This window comes from Podarcis gaigeae (genome assembly GCF_964106915.1).
Source record: "Podarcis gaigeae genome assembly, chromosome: 6".
NCBI classification, from domain to species: domain Eukaryota; kingdom Metazoa; phylum Chordata; class Lepidosauria; order Squamata; family Lacertidae; genus Podarcis; species Podarcis gaigeae.
In genome coordinates this window covers 31,165,690-31,186,564 of record NC_139682.1, presented here as the reverse complement: position 1 = coordinate 31,186,564, position 20,875 = coordinate 31,165,690, and the positions used below count along the sequence as shown (strand labels likewise).

Below are 20,875 nucleotides of genomic sequence, written 5' to 3'. Positions count from 1 at the left end.
CATTTAACTAGGATACTAAAATTATGAAAAATTGTTTTGTGCTACAAGTACAAACCAGAATGAGCCCAATCAAAGTTACTAGCTTTACAGTTATCCCTTCCCACTTCCACAAGGTTTGGGAAGACTTCTGCTGTGTTTAATTTCCAGACAGCACAGTTTAATAACAAACTCTGATTAGTTAAAGCCAGTGTCATTACCCATGGTTTAAAGTTTAGCACCTCGTGACAAGCTAGGATTCACAAAACTCAAAGAAAATGCAGCAGGCATTTATTTCCCAGCTGCACAGGAGGAGGAAAGAGAAATAGGAAGTGCAGCTTTAGGTTTGTTCACCTCATGCCCATAGTACTAAATCATGGTTTTAGCACTGTATGCAAACCAGCTTAAAGTCTTGGGAATCAATGTAGCCAAACTAGAAGGTCTACAACATGGAGATGACTATGTCCCACTTAGCTAGAAAAACTTGGCAGTGAGCTTTCCTTTAGACTGAAATCATATAGTAGTATGCTAAAAAAATACGTTAGAAGAAAATACCATATGTACTATGCTTTTTACAAATGTACTTACCCTCAGCAAGTCTTGCCATCAACTGAAGACGGCCAGTTGTTCCCAAGTCAATTCCAGTCCTTTCCAGTTCATCACTGTCCAAAAACGAGCTAGCACTGGATGCATCTGTACGTTCAGTTACATGACCTACTTTCATTGGCCTGCCAGCTAGTTCAAACCCATTTAGTTGTTCCAAGGCCTTTTTAGCACACTCAGAGTCTGAAAACTAAACAAATTAATTTATGGTCATTTAAAATACAGTTGTTAGCAGACTTTTATTTCAGCATTTATTTATTTTTTAAAAAATAAAACTATTAAGTTTCAGTCATCAAGCTAATACTAGAAACCTTCAAATAACTGGTTTAGTGTGACAGAAGCCACAATGTATTTGATTTTTTTTGCTATAAAACCGATAGGTACAGACATTTACATGGGAGCCCAAACTAACTGCCAGGCAATGCAAACCATGGCATACTTCCACCGGGTTTAAGGGGTTGTAGAGTTTGTCAACTTGATGTTTGCATTTAGTAATTTTATGTAACTTGAGAAGTTGCACACTTGTCTATGGACAATTTTGCCTTCATCCTTTCATTTTCAATTTGCTTTTATCAACACAGCAACATACAGTCGTACCTTGGAAGTCGAACGAAATCTGTTCCACTTCCAAAATGTTCGGAAACCAAAGCTGCAGAAGCCCCGTTGGGCATTCGGGTTTCAAAGAATATTTGCAAACCGGAATACTCACTTCCGGGTTTGCAGCATTTGGGAGCCAAAACGTCCAAGTACCAAGGCATTCAGGATCCATGATATGACTGTACTCTACTGAATGCTATTATCTGGTAGTGAAGCAGCCATCTTCATTTAGCACACTCCAACTTGAAGTCCAGTACAATAGCAGTGGTTGCTCATGTTTAATAAAAACTGGAATTATTCTACCATTGTGAACATGGCCAAAACTTGGGGCTTAGTACCTAACTTTCAGAATTATTCATGTTTATGACTTAAAATATTTTATCTTCAACTTCTTTCAGGGCACATTATAAGAGGTGTGGTACATATTGTAATTTTACACATGTAAACTAAAACTAAGTTAAGGATCACAAGTCTAAAAAAATCAGAACATCTTAAGATCTAAGAATTTTTACTTGGAAACAATATATTCAATTGACATCAGTAGAACCTGTTTGCCACAATAAACTTTATAAACTTACAGTAATAAATCCGTATCCTTTGGAACGTCCAGTTTCACTGTCCATCATCAGCTGAATGCTTTCAATCTGCAAAGACCAGTACTAATTAGTATATAAGACCTACTGTCATCAATTTTTATTTTATAGAAGAGGATGTAGAAGAAAACAAAGTCTGTTTGTCCAGGACCATAATGCAAATTGGAATATGCACAGAATGTTCTAGTAGCTCCCCTGGATGTTTGAAATCCTCAAGATTTGGATTGTGAAATCCTAAAGAATAGATGTGTCACACATAATACTAAATCATACTTTGGTGCTATGCCTAAGTGCTCCGTTCTCAGACCATCAACTGCAGTTACAACCAAACATTCCAATTGTGATATTGCCTGAAAACTGGGACTGTAAACTGGAGAGTGTGAGGAGGAAAGGGAGCACAAGATGTGATCCCATGGTGCAATACCACGGTTTGATGTTATCACAGTGTTGTTGAAAGCACAAACCAGAATAATATTGCAGTTAGATAGATGAAATATTATTTTATTTTTTACAATCTGCTATGAAAGCAGTCTACGCATCTTGGCATCCACTACTATAGAAGTGCAACTGTAAGTTACTCAATCCAAGACTGGTCTTTAGGATCAAATGAATACATGTAGTTTTTATTTCTACTTGAACTAACATTTTTTAAAATCAGAGAAAGGAAGTTAGCCAATTAAGCCTTTCAGGAATTCATAATTCTGTCACTACTACTAGGTGCAGTTGTCCCCAATGAACTAAAAAACTTACCCGCCCAAAAGGTTCAAAGATTCCACGAAGCATATCTTCAGTTATATTGAAGTGTAATGATCCCACATACAGTCTCATGGGGCCTGCGCTTCCTTTTTGTAGGTTATTAGCCATTGCTGCTGCTCTGTTTTTCTCTGCCTGTAAAAGTTATCCCAAATAGAAACAATACACATTACTAAATAAAGTAACTACATTTAACTGAGGAATGCTTCAAACTGTATTCAAAACAGGGTGGGTGTGGGTGTGGGTGTGGGTGTGGGAGGGAGAGGGAGAGGGAGAGAAGTACACTACAGAGTAGGTCAAGTTCAAAAATTGTATTCTTACATTAAGAAAAAAAAAAGAAAAAAAAGAAAAAAAGCATGCATATTAGCAGAAGCCCACAACTCACTGTATGTTTAGTGCACTCAAAAATAAATACTTAAAAAAGGGGGGGCTTCCAATTATTCAAGATTAGGAGTTTGCTGTCATCACCAGTATTTTTAGTGCCAAACAAGTTTTAACTAAGCATTCACCATCTTAAAAATCCAACTGTTGATAAATTAGAAGTGATTTCCACCTTTTGGTCTACTATCAAGTACTGTTTATCGTAAGTAACTAGGCACAAGCGTTAAGAAATATACTACTATTATTATTAACAATAATATTCAAGTAGATGGCATTTAAATTTGCAAATAGGCATGCTAGTTTATTCTAATAAACTTTTTTATCTGCCATCTCTGTCTCTTAGCTGTTATCAATCATTGTTTGGTCAAACTACTTTTGAAAAGTCCCCTAATCTTCAACAGCACTTTGAGGTATGGCACAGGTTGACAAACTCAAACAACTGAAGTAAAAAATATACTGGACATATTCAAGCGCCTTGTATAACCCTAAGTGACACTTCAGATCTATCCAGAGTTGAGAACGGAATGTAAGGACTCGATTCACAAGTGACTCATAGAATTGTAGAGTTGCAAGGGACCCAGAGGGTCATCTACTCCACCCCCTGCAATGCAAGAATAAAGTGCACATGAAGTAAGATTTACTGATCATAATGGAGCTAGAACAGAAAATTAGTATCAACTTACTTGAGATGCTTGTACAATAATTGGTACCCCCAAAACTCGTTGTCCTGTTAATCCAATTGCCAAAGGTACTGAACTAACGTCAACAAATTCCACATAAGCAATTCCCTTGGAACGTCTGGAGTTTCTGTCTGAAATCATGCGTACATCACGGACCTAGAAAGATGGGAACAGTTAAAACTTGTTGAAAAGTTTAATCTGCATTTCCTAGGTGCCTTCAAATTAAAAATTATGTTTGAAACAAAATTGAATCATTTTTCAATCCTCTCTCATGCCTGCAGATAAACTTGTGAAAACATACAAGCAGTGCCATTTTTCAGTATTCAAGGAATGGTGCTTCAGTGCCCTAACAGGTACCCTCTACTGCCCCTCAAAGACTTTCAATTATTTCTTCAAATAATTAGCCAAGTATTTTCCAAATTTTGCTACGTTATTTTGAAAGCAAGACACAAAACAGGGACATACTGAGGAAGCCAGCTTGCTTTCATTCCCGACACCCGCTCTGCACTGCGCTCAGGGTGTGTGTTAGAGCACCGGGGGGGGGGGGGGAGACACGGTGCCCTGAGGGAGGGCTGGTGTCTGTGTGTGTGTGGGGGGGTGTTCCCGCAGGGCACTAACTTAGGGATGGGGCATGACTGGACTCGAAATGAAAAGATGCAGAAGGAGAAAGACTGAGGTGGAGGGAAAGAGTGAGGATGCCGTGTGTGTGTGTGTGAGGGGGGGGAAGGGAGGCAGGGAAGGAGAATTGCAGAGCAAGGAAGAAGCAACTCAGAAGAGTTAACACAGAGAGAGAGAGAGAGAGAGAGAGAGAGAGAGAGAAGAAGCTGGCTTCTCAGATCTGTGCAAACTAATATAAAAATGTAGTTTGACTTTTCTCACTTGCTTAGTTACTTGTTCATCTAGTAACTAATTGAATCTATCATGATGATATCCAAACATAACTACTGTATCTGTGAAATAAAGATCCCTTTATCACTCTCCCTATCTTAAACGACTTTGGAGGGTAGTAGATCGCCGCCAGTTTTTGATACTTGTTGGTAGATTGCAACCTACTTGAGGTTGGACATGCCTGTTCTAGACAATCTGGTGTAGTAACAACTGTGAAACTTTCAGAGTCAAAAGTGTCAGCATCTTACACCATCAGAAAAACAAGCAAATTATGGATGGATCCTGAGATTCTGTTTTTGCCAAATCCCCTCTCCCCACACCCCTGAAAGTCTACTCCAGAGGGGAAGAGAGGGAAATCAACAAAACTGCCTTTCCCCCTGACATTAGATAGAGGCTGCACAGAATGGCACCTTAGGATCCAATCACATTTTTTGCCAAACACGCACAAGTTACTTACTTTCTCCTGTTTCCAAAGTGTTGCAAAAATAATGGAACAGGACAATCCTACTGTAACTTGGTTTTGTGTATGTCAGACATGTCCAATCAGTCAACCACAATCGACCAATAGATCACAGGAGTGATCCTAGTCGATCGTGGGATTAAATAAAGTGGGCAAGGAATGTCGCCGCCGCTTCCCCTGGCTCCTGCCGCAGCCGCAGGGAAGGCAAGCACAAGGAATGTTGCCCAGCTCAACCTTCCCGCCAGCAGCAGGACCCAGCGCCAGGGGGAGGGACATTCCTTGCCTGCTCACTTGCTGTCCAGCCCGGTTGCAGTGGCGGCCCCATGGGTCCCTCCACCGCTGGGAAGGCAGGGTTGGGTGAAATTCCTTGCGCTTGCTGCCCGGCCTTCACTGCTGCAGCAGCGGCCCTGGGTCCCTCCACTGCCGCCGGGAAGGCCAGGCCGGGCAGCAAGTGCAAGGAATGTCACCCCAGCCTAGCCGTCACTGCTGTAGTGGTGGCCCTGGCACTGGGTCCCCCTGCTGCCGCAGGGAAGACCAGGACAGGTGGAAAGAACAAGGAATGTCGCCTGGTCCAGTCTTCCCGGATGTGGGGGTAAAAAGGGGGGGGCAGGCATGATCGGGATGCACATCAGCTATGCACCTTTGATGGGGGGGAAAGGGCTGCGGGGGGTGGTGGTGGAGAGCTGGATAAGTGGAGGGAGAGGGAGAGGGGCTGGCTGGGGGTAGGAAGAGAAGCCAGCTGGCTCCTCAGAGAGAACTTTTGCCTCCCTTTCCTTCCCACCCCCACTTAAACTCCCCTCTCCCACATCCACTTAGCTACCTCCTTCCACACACGCACCCCACACATGTACCTCGTCCCTCCAAAGACAATGGGTAGATCACTGCCTGCATTTTAAACTGGGAATAGATCGCAGTCTCTTGTGAGTTGGTCGTGCCTGGTCTATGTTATTTTAGCTAGCAAGTCCTCATGTGGAAGCTTCTTTAGATTTAGGCTAAAAATTCAGCAGCTCAATCTTGCAAATCATCCCAAATACACCACTGAATCTTAAATGGAATTTAATATACAGAAAGTTTGAAAAAATTCTGCTCAGTTATTCTGCTTTAAAAATATTAGGATGACACCAGAAGAAATTTGAGTTATTGACGCCTCACCTTTCCTACAGTAGAGAAAAACTCTTCCAAATCTCTTGGCCTAATTCTTGCAGCAAGCTGCATACAGAATACTGTTCGAGCATCTCTCTCCTCTGGAGTTAGATTATCAATAGGCTCTCTGAAAATAATAGATAAACCATGGTCAGTAATTTTCAATTTTAAAAGATAATTTGAACAAATTTGTTCTGATATTCATTAAATCCATTTACCCTCAGACACAGATGGAGGTTTAACATTCAAATAGCACATGCTTCAAGTAAGTACCCGTTTTTCAACTGCACCAGATATCTACAGTCCCCTTTAATGAGATGTGTCAATGTCTCACTATCTCAGAATTCATTATTTATAGTGCAAAAAAGGTATTGCCCTCAGAAAAGGGCTCTTTCCTGTGTAATGTATATTCCTACCCCAATATACAAGAATGTGTAACGCAGATGAAAAAGACAAAATAGGGTTGGGAGAAGGTGCTCGGGGTTAACAAAGGATGTTTTAGAGGTCTTGCACCCCGATTCTACAAGTATGCCTGGAAAAATCTGTTAATTTAATGGACATACTTCTAAGTACGTACACCTTACCTAATCCCAGCATTAGAAAGGAAATGCTTTTAACCTCAACGTACTTTAATAGTTGTGTATGTCTGAAATGAAAGAACGTATTCAGCCATTTTACAAATTTATGTCTTTCGATATTCTATCCATACAAAGGCAGTAATCAGTATAGCACTGGGCAGCAAGAGAAATGCAATGATGCATAGAAAAAATGAAGGCATATCACTGTATTTATCAAGCTTAAGCAGAATAGCACTTTTTACACACAAAAATGCATTATCATATACTTTGCAACTGAAAGGCAATATTACAAAAAGTTTCAATCTCCCTCCAAACATTATTTACACCTTACCCTTGCAAAATGTCCACATTTTGCGGACTATGGCAAGAATGGGAGTAAGGTCTAAACCTAACAGCACTCTGTTCACAAAGTGACCATGACTCCAGTTACAAGACTGCTAATCTATGCCTGACATTGTGATCACTCTTTAATTCAGTCAATCCCCCTATTTTCAAAGCAAGTCCCCTATATGTGGATAGGCCAGACAAGAACACACAGGGGCCGAGATCTATACATGGGTGCCGCTAGCAAATTTTGGCAGGAGAGATGAATTAACAAGCTTAAGCTCACAGGAGCCCAAAGATAGTAGCTAGGATGAATGCAAGAAAACAGCCCAATGCTTTTTTTCTTTCAGCCTGGCCTGATGGGGAATGACCCTAATTGCCTGCCGCAAGTACTGAATTAAGCAGTGAAGGATGGCTTTTCAAAAAATGGAGGAGCAGGCAGCTGAGGCTAACATGACATTTGCCCATTGGGTGCATGAAACTGCGAGTTAACAATAATCTCTGTAGGCCATAACTGCACCCCAAGCTCCTGCAGCTTAGCTGCCATTTGGGTCATCTTACTCAATGGTTCCATAGGCCTAACTTAGGGAGACATTCCAGCGCCTCTACTCAGACCAGATAGTTGCTTCCTTCAGCAGAGGTTGTTCCCACAGACCTGAGACACATCAGTGTGGTATGGAGAACAGCTGAAAAGAGCACAATATCTCTTGCTGCTCCATCTGTGAAAATTTTACAATAATCTACTTATAGCTCGGGATACGGGTGGTGCTGTGGGTTAAACCACAGAGCCTAGGACTTGCCGATCAGAAGGTTGGTGGTTCGAATCCCCATGACGGGGTGAGCTCCCATTGCTCGGTCCCTGCTCCTGCCAACCTAGCAGTCCGAAAGCACATTAAAATAGGTACCGCTCCGGCGGGAAGGTAAATGGAATTTCCGTGCGCTGCTCTGGTTCGCCAGAAGCGGCTTAGTCATGCTGGCCACATGACCCAGAAGCTGTACGCTGGCTCCCTCAGCCAATAAAGCGAGATGAGCGCCGCAAGCCCAGAGTCGGCCACGACTGGACCTAATGGTCATGGGTCCCTTTACCTTTACTTATAGCTCATTAATGTCAAATGCATAAGTCACCTTCACACAGAGGTGTATCACAGGTGCCTTTCAAAGGACATTCCTATTAATGGCCAGAGAAAGCAAAAGGTCGTACTACCAGTAATAAAAGAACATCAAATTCTGTAGTGCTACCAACATCCACAACACTTCAGAACTGCCACAATCAATCAAAATAGGTGCATTCTATGCTACTCATGCCAAATTAAAATACTAACAATAACCTTGGCTTGCAGAGGCAGCACACTAAACATGCACAGAGAGCACGTTCTGGAAGCTGAAAGGTGAAAATGAGATTTGCACAGAAAGCAACTGAGACACCTCATATAATATTCAACACTGCACAGTCAATTTAAATAGTAGTATTCAACTGCCTACCTCACAGGACTCTTGTCTTTTCTAAATGGACTTTTGCTCCTGGATCGTCGTCTACTGTGGAAAAAAGGATACAACCAATTATGAAGGTATTAAATACATCAAAATAGATAATTAAATAGTCACCATAAAATAAGAGAAGGAAACCTTATTTTAATGTTGTGAGGCAAGCCAATCTTTCCTCTGATGGCACTGTTAAATTTTGGACCAGAACTAGATAAAAAAAAAAGACAATACATTACTAAGCAAGTTCATTATTGGCAGGAACAATCTTGAAAGAAACTAAATGCTAACTGGTGTTCACTTTACAAGTATATTTGAAAGCAAGTGGGATGCAGTAAGGCAGATATGTGAAGCATATCCAAAATTAACCTGAGATATCATTTTGACATTATGAGAAAGTCTGGGCTAGTTCTCAGATGATTTAGTGTGACATATATGAACAAGAAGGTGCGCAAGCAAAGTCTCAGGCTTGCTTGGTCTGTCTTATCCTCCCCCTGTATGGCAAGGACTTTTAGTTTCATGGACTTGGCATTATGTATGAACCAAATATTGTTATTCCACCATTACAGTGATTACCCACTCTGATACTGCAAAAGAAAATGGTGTCACTGCTACAGTCATACTGTGATTTCAGATCCCACATGATACTGGAAACAGATTTCTCTTAAGTTGTCTGCTTAAAAGTATTTTGAAAAACCTAAGCCAAGGTACAGAAATGTATACATCTTAAAATTGAGGCTTATGCAGCTAGATTAAAAGGTTAGTTTGCCTTTTTAAAAAAAATAAAACTTATACTTTTATAACATTTCCTGCTTATTGAGCAATAAATATTAGAACTAAAACGACATTTTTGCGCAACATACTAGGGGCTTCTGTAACGGCCTCTGAATCGCCGTTCTCTACTTCTTGAACGGCTGCGTCTCCGTTCTTTACTTCTACTGCGCTTCCTCTCCCGACTTTTGCTCTTCTTCCTCTCACGATCACGACTTCTTTTGCGCTCCTTACTTCTACTCCTCTTCCTGTCATGGCTACGGCTTCTGCTCTTGCTCTTTTTTCTCCTGAACAGGACAAACAACACAAGTTTAGGTGTCTTTTTTTTTCAAAAGCAGCAAATAATAAGATCCACTTAAAAGTTAGACTATGAATTGAGTAGGTAGGCAAGTTTAAAAAATCCCCATCAAGTAAGTTATGGCAACTGCAGCATGAATGCAAATTTTCTTTATAATGTACATTATTTTTAAAATAATGCAATCATTCTTTAATCAAATTACATAATTTATTTTAATTCTCTCTAAACCATTTATACAATAGTTAAAAGCAATGCACTGGGTATGTACAAGCCTTCAAGGTGACAGCACACATTCACAAGCATACCCTCAACCAGGATAAACATACAGGTACCTCACTCTTTAAAATATCTACCTCCCTCCTAGGAGGAGGAATATTTTATCAAACAGAAGACACAAAAATGTTTAAACTGCAGATAACTATACCTACCAAGTTCCTTTGCAGAAATGTCAGGTTCATGGTTGATTCTGAACTGTTCATTTAATGAGACTCTCTTTCCACTCTACTGCCTGCTCACGCTAGATATGTTCCAAATGGAGAAGGTCCCATTGGAGCAAGTAGCTTGGATCCCAGGTGCCCTTCTGCTAGCGGAAAGCCTCTTCCACTCACAGAAGGGCTGTTTCCGACCTAGCGGAAGAGCATTGCATGAGAAAAGCAACCCCAAATTCAAAGAATTGCTTCTGTTTGCATAAGCTATTTTCAAGACATTATTACGGCCCACTAGTTTATCCTACAGCTTCCTTATTCACTCTTTCTCTCATACTGTAGACACAGTATGCTACCTTGTGCTGCTGGCTTGTGAGAAATATTTTACCATCACTTGCAAGAAAATTCAAACAGCACTAATACCTTGTCTTCTTCCCCTCATTTATCTGGATCCAAGTCAATGATTTAGCCCCTTAAGAGTTATATATTCTAAACCATTTGCTGCTTATAACAGAAATGCAAAGTATTTTTAAGAGGGGAAAAACCTACAGAAGTAACATAGGGACCCAAAGACAGGTTCAAATGTAAGAACATATACATACTGCATTACCCCAAAAGACATAATTAGTCTATATTAGGGTTTCTCCATGCTTAAAAGCAGGGACAAATAATGTTTCCACTGTAAAGAGGCAGACATGTACCAAGAACTAAGGAACTGGTTGCCTCTAAGTACACGTCTCAGAACAGGAAGATATTTTTAGTAGCAGAACTGAGCTCACAATTCTTTCACATGAAAATTCATCCTTAATTCCCCTTAATTACCTTTTTCAGTAGCATAATATGGGGAGCCCTTTTGGTTAGTTTGCTGGTAAACAGTCAGAAACTGTTGCAGTTCTATTGCAAAAAATCTAGAGGTACTCCCTCCTGTGCCTCTGCTTTAAAGGATTTAGAGCATAAGTGTTCACGAAACTCTATTTGTTGACCCTGGTTTATTAGAGTGGTGCATTTATTTTTTCCTTTGCTGTAATATCTTAACAAGAGTACTGAATTTCTTAAAAGTTGTTTAAGCTAACACCACCTGCCTATAATTTGCACTTTTCATTTCACATGGTTTATTACATCCAGAGTATTCAACCTTGTCCAGGAGTAAGGTCACTAGCTAAACTGGACAACTGGAATTAATTCAAGAGTTAAGATCTCACTCAGATTCTATTCTAAACAAAGAGACTGAACGAATTCATAGTACTATTTGAATCAGTTATGTTTCTACCCCGTACATAGGAAGACAAGTAGGTTATGAATCAGATAGCTTCAGTGAGCAAAAACCAGGGCCTTGGTTTGTAATCACAAGGAGGACCATTTGTTTCTACTGTGATTTGTTAATTAAAATTCAAGAAATCCATAGGCTAAATAATCAACTCAAACCTAAGGAGTTTACCTAGCATGATATTAGTGAGATATTATGGATGGTATTCCTCTTTGCAGTCAGATATCCTCAAGAAACATCCTTATAGAAAGCAATTCTTCTTTGATTCCCAGATGACAAAAACTGTCAATACAGGAATAACCAGATGAAATATTGCCAATATCCCCCTTCCCAAGGAAAATGTATAGATTTGAGACCTAATACCTAGGTAAGGAATTATTGCAACATGTACATTTTCATATACCTGGAACCTACAAGCCCAGTAACTTAAGGCTGCCTGCTAGTTATGATATGTGGGGTTTTTTTCTGGTTCGCCTTTTCTTTTAAGCGGTAAGACTCTTGTATCAGTTATATACCAAACATGAATATGGCAAGTAAAACATTTATGGGAACTACAAGAATTTTCCTACTGCAGGAATAAAAAGAAACTCTGAGAAGATACTGAAGTTCAAACTTGGACCTACAATTAATGTTCCTATCATCATTATTAAATAACAAGTGTGACCAATTGTTTCTCCATTAAAATATAAAACATAGCATGTGAAATTTACCCAAGTTGAAAATTAGGGTTTCAACTCCTTTCTACCACAAGTCAAATAATTTAAATTTCTAATAAATCTGTCACATCAAGTATGCATAATGCATGCTTGCATATGCCATCAGGAGAAAGCTGCAGTTTACTCTCATAACAAAAGATTTCATCCCAGTACTGCCTACACTACAGGAATGAACTTCTGTAAAGAAAAGATAAGGGCTTTCTTAAATTGTCCTTCTTCCTTGTGGCAGCACATTGCGAACGCAACACACAGTTACAAGTTGCAGCTCAAGAACATGATTTTCATCCAACAAACAATTTGTTGGGTATATAGATAGGCTTATGGTTGCAGCAAATGTGCAAACCAACCCGCTTTTTATGTTGATGGCAATAACTCTACCTGTGTCAAATGACCTGTTTGAACTTTGAGAGACTGGTATACTAGCAATAGCATTAAAAGTGGTCTGGTTTGTATGCAGCACTAAAATACAGCTTAGTGCTACATGGGATAAGAATGAAAAAAGCTTCAGGTTCACAGACTCCCGTTCTAGTTAACAGTGATTTAAAATAAGCCAGCTTCAGAACCCATGGTTTGAAATTAGCTTGCTCCGAGAAGTCAGAAATTATGGAAAGTGAACCAAAACACTGAGGAAATCTTTCTCCCAACTGCATGGAAGCAGAGGAACAAGAGATCTCAAAGCTTTACTCAGGCTCATTTCAATTCATACATGTAAAACTAAACCGCTGTTGTGCGTGTACAAGTTGAATAAGAAAGTATTACTGAGCAGATTGCTCATTTCCAAATATTTTAATAGCTTGGGAACAGCAAAGACCAATTAAGTGGAAGAGCTTCTTTCGAATCATGAGAATGAAGAAGCACTTCAGAAAACCTTATACACTATATGAGAAAAAATTAATGCTTGGAACTAGACAAAAAATCACTTTCATGCTGTGCATGGGAGGTCAGTGATAGTGCATCCTAAAGATTAACTATGAAGAATGTAATAAAATAAAACCACTTCATGTGCAGCATGCTGCCCCAAACTGAATATAAAGAAAAATGTAATAAATGGGACCAGTCATGCCTAATACAGGCTTCAAATCATCTTCATTTCTTAACAGCATGCCAGTAATACAAAATGCTCCACAACACAGTACATCTGTACATACATACGTAATCAGGCTACTATAATGAAGCAGACAAACTGGTAAAAAGGTATGTTCCTTCTAATCAACAGTTCCTAACCAGGCTGGTGCAGCAATAAAACTGCTAGCACATTTGCAAAGCTAAGCTGGGTCCAATATGGTTTCAAATTAGATGGAGGACCACCTGTTGAAATTCCTGCATTGCAGAGGGTTGGACTAGATGACTCAGGGTCCCTTCTACAAATCTTTGATTCTATGAGTATGATACCACTTTGGAGGATTTGCTTTTTTATTATTTCTGCAGGAGTGTGTGTGTGTGTATCAAATTACACACTTTCCATTGGACTTGTAAGCTTGAGAGTTAGTGTGGTGTAATTGTTAAGAGTATCAGACTAGGACCTGAAACTTGAATGCCCACTTGGCTATGAAGCTTACTGGGTGACCATAGGCCGGTCACTGCCTCTTAGCCCAACCTACCTCACAGGGTTGTTGTGGGGAATAAATGAGGTGGGAGAGAGCTATGTACACCATCTTGAGCTCCTTAGCGAATAAGGTGTTCTAAATTGCAACAAATGATTAATGTATTTAACGTAAGCAGTAGTGCACACAGTGACAAAGGTTTTCAGGAAAACTAGGGTAATATGCATAGGTTAATTTTCCATTTGCACCAGAAAATTTTTTTATGCCCAGGAGCATGGGTGGTGGACAATCTAGCCTGTGGGCCGATCTTGTCCTGTCAGGAGGTTGAAGTTGGTCCATGAGGTCATTTTCCTGAAACCACACTGCCTGCCTATCAGCTGACAATAGTTGTGATGTCATCTAATGGGCTTGAGGATGGGGTTGATTTAACACATTCCTGTTCCCAGCAAGGAATGAGTCTATAGCCAAAGCAGCAAGATTTAACCCCCACTTGTGAGCCGAAAATTGGGGGGGGGGCGCATTCCTGATTCTGGGTTTTGCATGGAACTCCCTGATAAAACAGAGCGGGGGATTTGTTTTAGCAGAAACCGCTTCCTGGGGTTTAGCCTTCCCAGAATGTAGGATAATACTTTTTAATTTTAGCTGCACCTTTGGGACTTTAAAGCACTTTGCATCATTGTGACATCAGGTGGTTGATGGCTTGGTGGCTTCTGATAAAAATCTAGCTCACGGAGCCAAAAAGGTTCCTCAACACCTGCCCTAGAGTCATCTAATCATGTTTATTTTACTTGTATTTAGTAAACAAAAGGCAAAAATTCTGAAACTGCCAAGCATGCCTAATATTGTATTTGCAATTGAAATCCATAATGACAGAAAAGCTCTGGAACTTTTTCCACTCTACATAAAACCAAATAATGCTGTTTTCCTAATAAAATACATGCAGTCATCATGACTGTAAAAGCTTGTGCATTTGCTACGATTCTATTTTGCTTTAAGTTAAATTACAGCACACATCTGCAAGAAACTGAAAAGACTGGCATCAATAGGTAAATAACATGTTTATTAGTCACCCGCCCAGAAAATTAACCTTAATCCAAATTGTATTTGTTGCAGTTAGTTTTTGCTTAGTTTATACTAAAATGTATCATTTTTGCATATGGTAAATGGCTAACTGTTCATCAGAACATTATAGGCAACTGAGGTTTTGGTATAAACAAAATATGTGTTGTTTTATGCATATTGAATGTTTTGCACCATCCATTCTTCACTTTTAGGATCTTACCCCACATATACCCACTCAATTGCTTCAATCTGCAGAACTGGCACTGTTACAGGTGCCACGTAATACTCATTCCACACTTGTAGTAATCAATCTTTTAGTGGCAGCACCTACAGTTTGGAACTCCAGGCCTGACAGGTTCCTTCGTTGTATTCCTCTGTGCCTGCTTAAAGCATTTCTGTTTAGACAACTCTATCCATAAATGTAGAATCTACATGAGATTTCTGTCTTTTGGCTACTGTAGCTTTAATAATCTCTGAATGTTTAAATAACATGTTTTTAATAGAGGATTTTAATGTTGTATGTTAGGTAAAGTTACCCATGACTGTTAGGTCCAGTCGCAGACAACTCTTGGGTTGTGCGCTCATCTCGCTCTATAGGCCGAGGGAGCCGGCGTTTGTCCACAGACAGCTTCCGGGTCATGTGGCCAGCATGACTAAGCCAGTTTGGGTGAACCAGAGCAGCACACGGAAATGGCGTTTACCTTCCCGCTGGTGCGTTACCTATTTATCTACTTGCACTGCATGCTTTCGAACTGCTAGGTGGGCAAGAAATTCTCTTAAATTAATGTAAATAAACTTTTTTTGGCATAATCTTTCACTAATCACTTTGTTATATTGTAGATCATTTCCCATCATTTTGGGCCTTTTTAGCTATGAATTAAGCAAGAGGTCAGGATTTTAAAGCCCTGAACAAACCAACAGGGTATGAAGTCTACACCTTTTAATGCACCCAGACAGGAAAAAACCTTCATGAAATTGTCCATGTCCATAAATGTTTAGCTCAGGGATGGGGAACCTCTTACCCTCTTGGCATGGCCTATTGTCAGGGATGGAAGGTGTAGTCCAGCAACATCTGAAGGGCCACAGGTTCCCCATCCCAGATTTAGCCCATGAGATCAGTGAGGCTACATAAAACTACATTAAAAAAACAAAAACGTTTAGCACTTTTTCCCTGTTCACCCAATGGCTGACAGAACAAAGTCTCTTGTAAATTCTTGAGGGTGACAGGAGACGGCAGAACATTCCTCAACACCTAGGACAAGCAACAAAAAGCTAAGTTAACATCTTCCCACCAAGATAACATTTAATAAAAAGGAGACTGTCCAGCCAGTTTTTTGTTGCCTGCTGTGGTTGTAAGACCATGAGTTTCTGGCTGCCTTGCAGTTAGGTTAGTACAGCAAAGGGTCCAAAAGGCTTTAATGAAATATTAATGCATATTTCCTCAAGTAAACTACTACAAAGGAATTAAAAAGGTTCTGAAAAGTAACTTACTGTGAGCTTTTGTAAAAAAGCACACATCCTTTTTGAGAGTAAATCCTCTTTCTTATCCCACTGACCTATGACATTATTAACTTTTCATACAACACCGTCAACCTATTATTGTGGCTTGCAGTCTTAAGATATGAACAAACAGGGGTTTTTCTCTAATAAAAGCAAGCCAGGAAGCCCACAATAGTATTATTCAGGGTATTTAAATTTTCACTTTGGGTGGTATCCAGTGGAGACTGTCAGCAGACAAAAGGGAATCTGTCAATGGAAGGGAGAGAAAAGTTTTATTAATCTCCCATTCCCCCTAAGGTACCCCACACACTATCTAAATCTGCTCCAGAAGGTTGGGGGAGCAGAAATAATTAAAAATAACCTTTCAACAGCTGATAGTCACCACGGGACACCATCCACTGAAAAAAATGGCCAACAAGGCTGGTAGAGAAGCTGGTTTCCTTCTAACACCATTACATTTGGATAAGAGAGAATAAAGCATGACTCCTTCTTCTATGTACTGTGTTCCACTTTATAAAAGTAAAACCACCAGGGAAAGGAAATTAGAAGTTTCCAGTTACTTCCACTATCAAATACTGCAAAGAGAAAGGAGCTATCTACCTTCCCAATACAAGCTGTCTTTACATGAACAAGGCAATCTACCTCAGATACTCCCCAAGTGCAATTTAGGAAAATGAGTCTTATTTCTATATTGTGCACATTTTTAAACATTAATTTACTCCTCTCATTTCCACAAGAAGGACCACATTCTGCACAGGTAGCAAAGACATGCTCTCAGAAGGCAAGAGTAGACTGTACTTTTCCAGTAGTGGTTTTTTGATGGGATAGCTCTGGGAAGAAACATATTATTCTTTTTAAGAACAAAGTTCAGTCTCTTGTGCTCTCTCGTCTCTTAGCAGTAAGTTTAAGTAAACGTTTAGTCACTGTTGATATTAATGAAACAAACCACTATCCAAAAAGGATCTGTTCAGCAGGGAGTGGGGAAATGATTCTGTTTTCCACCACAGTAAAAGACTAGCATTTGAGTTTTTATTGCTTAGAAAAGCACAGTCCTATGCAAAGGCAGTTTTGCTTAAAGTGGTATTTTGTTTGTTTGTTTTCTCAGCTAACCATTGCTAAACAAAGGAACTGATGCCTCAGAAATTGACTGCTTTTCCCCTGGAGATATTTAAAGAAAGGATATGCAAGTTGACCCCAAGATTCCCTTTTATTTAAAAGAAGCAGATCATCTCACTGGAAAACTATTTAATTTAGTTTTTAGAACTATTCCAGTTCTGTTTCATTAGCCCTCTCTGTTATATTAAAATATTTTGCTTTCATTTTCTAGAAGAGGAAAGAAACTAGTGGAAACCAGCAACTCTCACTGTGTTTCCAAATAGCTTATCAAGATACTGCCAAACACTATTCTTTTGTCCTGCCACTATGAGGCATGACTGGCTGGAACTCGAGGCAAAGACTGTTCTTTGGTGACTCCAACCTTACAGAATTAGCTTAAAAGTCACCTTAAACCAACCCACACATACTTCTCAACATTCCAGAAAGATAAGTATGCTAGCCTAAAGTAGTTCCAAGGTGCTTCAACAATACAAGTTCTTGTGACCCAAGATTCCACAGTCAAATTTATTCCATTTGGAAATTTACCTTAAAAAGTTCATACCAGATTCACTTGGGCTACAATCCCATGTCCACTTATCTGGAAATAAGCACCAATGAACGCAATGGAACTTACTTCTGAGCAGACATATTATGCCATCAGTCTTTTAATGTACCTTTTAACTGTTTTTTTTAAAAGTTAGGTAAACTGTTACAAAAATCTAAAATTATGTATCTGTCATAGACTATATATTTAGCTGTATTTAATTTCTTTTGAAAGATGACCCGGCGGAAATTTTTGGAATTGAACAAGGATTCTAGTTGTCTCTTTCAAAAGTTTACGTTGGGAGTAAAATATTCTATTTGCTTAAAAACTGAAGAACACTAATATTACTGAGGGAAGAGGGCCTGGCTGCCAAGAATGTTTCCTAGGAATAACGACAAATTCAGTAATACCAACGGATACTTACTTCTTGCTGCGCTCTTCATGGCCATTGGCACTGCTCAATTTGTTCTCATCCTAAGCAGGGTTGATAGAAGAACATCGTGAGGACGAAGTGGAAACATTTCAAGTGGTCAAAAGGGTAATGGGAATAGGGATAAGAAAATACAAAACAAAAATTTTAATACTAAAATTATTTTACATTTAATATGGAGTGCTACTAGTTAATGTAGACTTGTTTAACCACTTTGTTGCTTATAGTTAAGTCATACAATTACAAATACAAGAATTACTATTAAAAATATATTTAAATCGTACAAGCTTCCTTACGTGACTTTAAAGTTATCCTGAAGTTTTCAGCACTCAAGTGGTTAAATAAATAAAATGTAAAAAGAAATTTCACGTTTAAAACATTTTCATGTACTATAATCCCTTTGACCAGTACCAAGGCTATATCTCTGCCTAAGCCCCAAGTGGCCATGCTAGCAGCCAGCCACTATCGATTTCCTGTGACCGATGCCAGTCCTGAGATCTTCGCCCATTTTCGTTGGAGGGTTGGGACTGTAAGAGCTTGATGCCACCTCTGTCACACATCTCGCCCTGAAGCAAACAGGGATTCACACTGCTTTAGTAACGTCGACTCCCAAGTCAGTCATCAATAATCCAACCAGTCCAGCCTAAATATTCCCTATTTCCATACCTGTTTACATGGAAAATATCCATGTTAAACTAGCACACAAGATTCTTAACATTACAAATTATGATTTGTTTCAAAATGTTACATAGCTAATAAATATTACATAAAACTAAACATGAAAATTTAAAAGGTTACAAACACTTGTTCAAAACTCATACCGCATAGCTGTACTAAACATACTTCAAAATGAACTAATAGTTGCTGTTATGTTTATTGTAGTTATCACACCAGTTACACCATGAGTTCAACTGCTACATTACCTAATTTTTTGTATATATAGATTTGTGAAGCCAGTGCTACTGCATGCATAATTTAATAGTTTCACCAATATCCAGTGAAAAACTAAATACATTTGCTGCCTGTTTAGATCTAGACGCTAGGTATTAAATATTCAGAAATGTAGAAAATTATATCAAAGTTGCTAAATTAAATAAATAGAAGAGTACTCTGTCACAACGAATGGTAGACTGCAACAATATTTTGTTTTACTAATACTAAAATGTGAACTATTCAGGGATCCAAGAATTTTTGGAAAGGTCTTTCGCACAACAGTTAACTGCCTCCTGTCCTGTTAAAGATTAATCACCCGTCTATCTTTTTTTTAAAAAAGAGGTCACTCTTCTTCCATTAAGCAGTCTAAGTATTTGCTTGCCATGAACTTGGGGAAGAGATTATTCTTGGAACCCTGCTATTTGCCCAAACCACTGCATTCACCTTGTTGCTAATCCAAAATTGAGCTGGTAGTTTTTAGGAGTGTTTTCCGTTTGTTTGTTTTTTTGTTTTTACCTAGGGGGACCACGGTACAGCGATACGTCACTCAATTACTACCTTATGATTGACAGTTCACACTGGAATCAAAGGTGAATTCATGGGAGTAGAGGTGAGATATCGTTAGGCAAGTCTACAAAGAGAGATAGATGGGCATTTATTCATCACGCTGAAGTGAAACTACTGCACAATATAATTACATTAACAGCATATAGTTACTCGTAAGATACACGTAACGCACGTCCAATAAGATAAATCATGAGGGCTCCGGGGATGTTAGTTTACAGTTCAGCAGTAGTTTCATGAATAATGCTAAATGAATAGTGATAAAGCCCTTATTAGCATATTTTCTCACCTTCTTATAAGGAGCTTCAAGCATTGCTTCAATATCAATATCATCAGCCATTTTTCACGACACCTAGAAAGAGGAAAAAGTTCCTTTAGTCAAGCATGTACTAATCCAGACTAGTTCAAAAATTAAGAGCTTGGTGATTCTGATGGTGTCAAAAGTTGCATCAGTCCACACTTCCAAATGATTCATAGATTTATATTCTGAACATTCTTGAAACTCTAGGTCAGTTTTGACATAACACTGTTAAAGTGAATGAACCAAGCTTCTTCCTACTTTTTACACCCTTTCTTCTTCCTCTAGTGCAAATGAAAGGTACCAGTGTCCACAAGCGTTCATTTCCATTTTTGATTAACATTAGCTTTTGTTTTACCGAACTCTGGACTGACTGTGATTAATTTTAACTATGGCTGATGGAAACAAGCCAACCTCAAACCATAGCAGGCTGGCTTTCATTAACTATAGATAAGATTTACCAGAGCTTAGGGTTCAAACATGCTAAACTGTAGTTCAGCTAAAATTCCAAGTGATAACTTATAATCTCCTAGGTGTAGCTATGCTCGAGGAGAGGGAAGTGTGTGAGCTCAAAGAGAGGCTAGGCTTAATCCTGTAACACTAAAGCACAGCTTCAGCATTATGCCTGCAAAAAGTCACCGTCTCTGGAAGCATGTAACACATTCAGCCAAACACAAAACTACGCAGTTTTCCTATTATCCAGAGAAAAAGTAAACCCGGTTCCCATGTTTGTAAATTACTTTTGTAAATACCTACCCAACATACATAAACAGAAGCATATTTGCTAATAAAACATACTAAAATATCCCTTCTCCAAATAGCCATAATAAGTTTTATTGCTCTAGTAATACCTGTGTAATTAAGATAATAATTTGCTGAAAACCCCTCACCAAGTCATTTGACTTTCAAAAACAACAAACTATTATAATTCTCTGTTGGCTTTCTGACTAACAGAGGTAAAGATTTCTTA

General features: G+C 39.1%; 1 protein-coding gene across 17 annotated transcripts in view; it reads right to left on the bottom strand.

The window, feature by feature from the left end:
- The window catches only part of RBM39 (RNA binding motif protein 39), a 32,097-nt gene that overhangs the window by 6,757 nt on the left and 4,465 nt on the right, over positions 1 to 20,875 (bottom strand). The window contains exons 2-14 of one of the 17 annotated variants that reach the window (XM_083746590.1): positions 19,897 to 19,959; positions 19,488 to 19,674; positions 18,522 to 18,676; positions 18,105 to 18,154; positions 15,564 to 15,675; positions 9,322 to 9,516; positions 8,603 to 8,668; positions 8,459 to 8,512; positions 6,084 to 6,201; positions 3,587 to 3,739; positions 2,520 to 2,657; positions 1,755 to 1,820; positions 565 to 769 (exon numbers count right to left, since the gene is read on the bottom strand). In XM_083746590.1, the coding sequence (XP_083602716.1) occupies positions 565 to 769; positions 1,755 to 1,820; positions 2,520 to 2,657; positions 3,587 to 3,739; positions 6,084 to 6,201; positions 8,459 to 8,512; positions 8,603 to 8,668; positions 9,322 to 9,516; positions 15,564 to 15,574 (1,006 nt within the window). In that variant the 5' untranslated portion in view covers positions 15,575 to 15,675; positions 18,105 to 18,154; positions 18,522 to 18,676; positions 19,488 to 19,674; positions 19,897 to 19,959. Of the gene's footprint in view, positions 1 to 564; positions 770 to 1,754; positions 1,821 to 2,519; positions 2,658 to 3,586; positions 3,740 to 6,083; positions 6,202 to 6,658; positions 6,684 to 8,458; positions 8,513 to 8,602; positions 8,669 to 9,321; positions 9,517 to 9,955; positions 10,154 to 11,390; positions 15,497 to 15,563; positions 16,288 to 18,104; positions 19,675 to 19,896; positions 19,960 to 20,875 lie in introns of those variants that run through there. The other 16 variants (XM_083746583.1, XM_083746582.1, XM_083746587.1 and 13 more) reach the window with 16 other exon arrangements.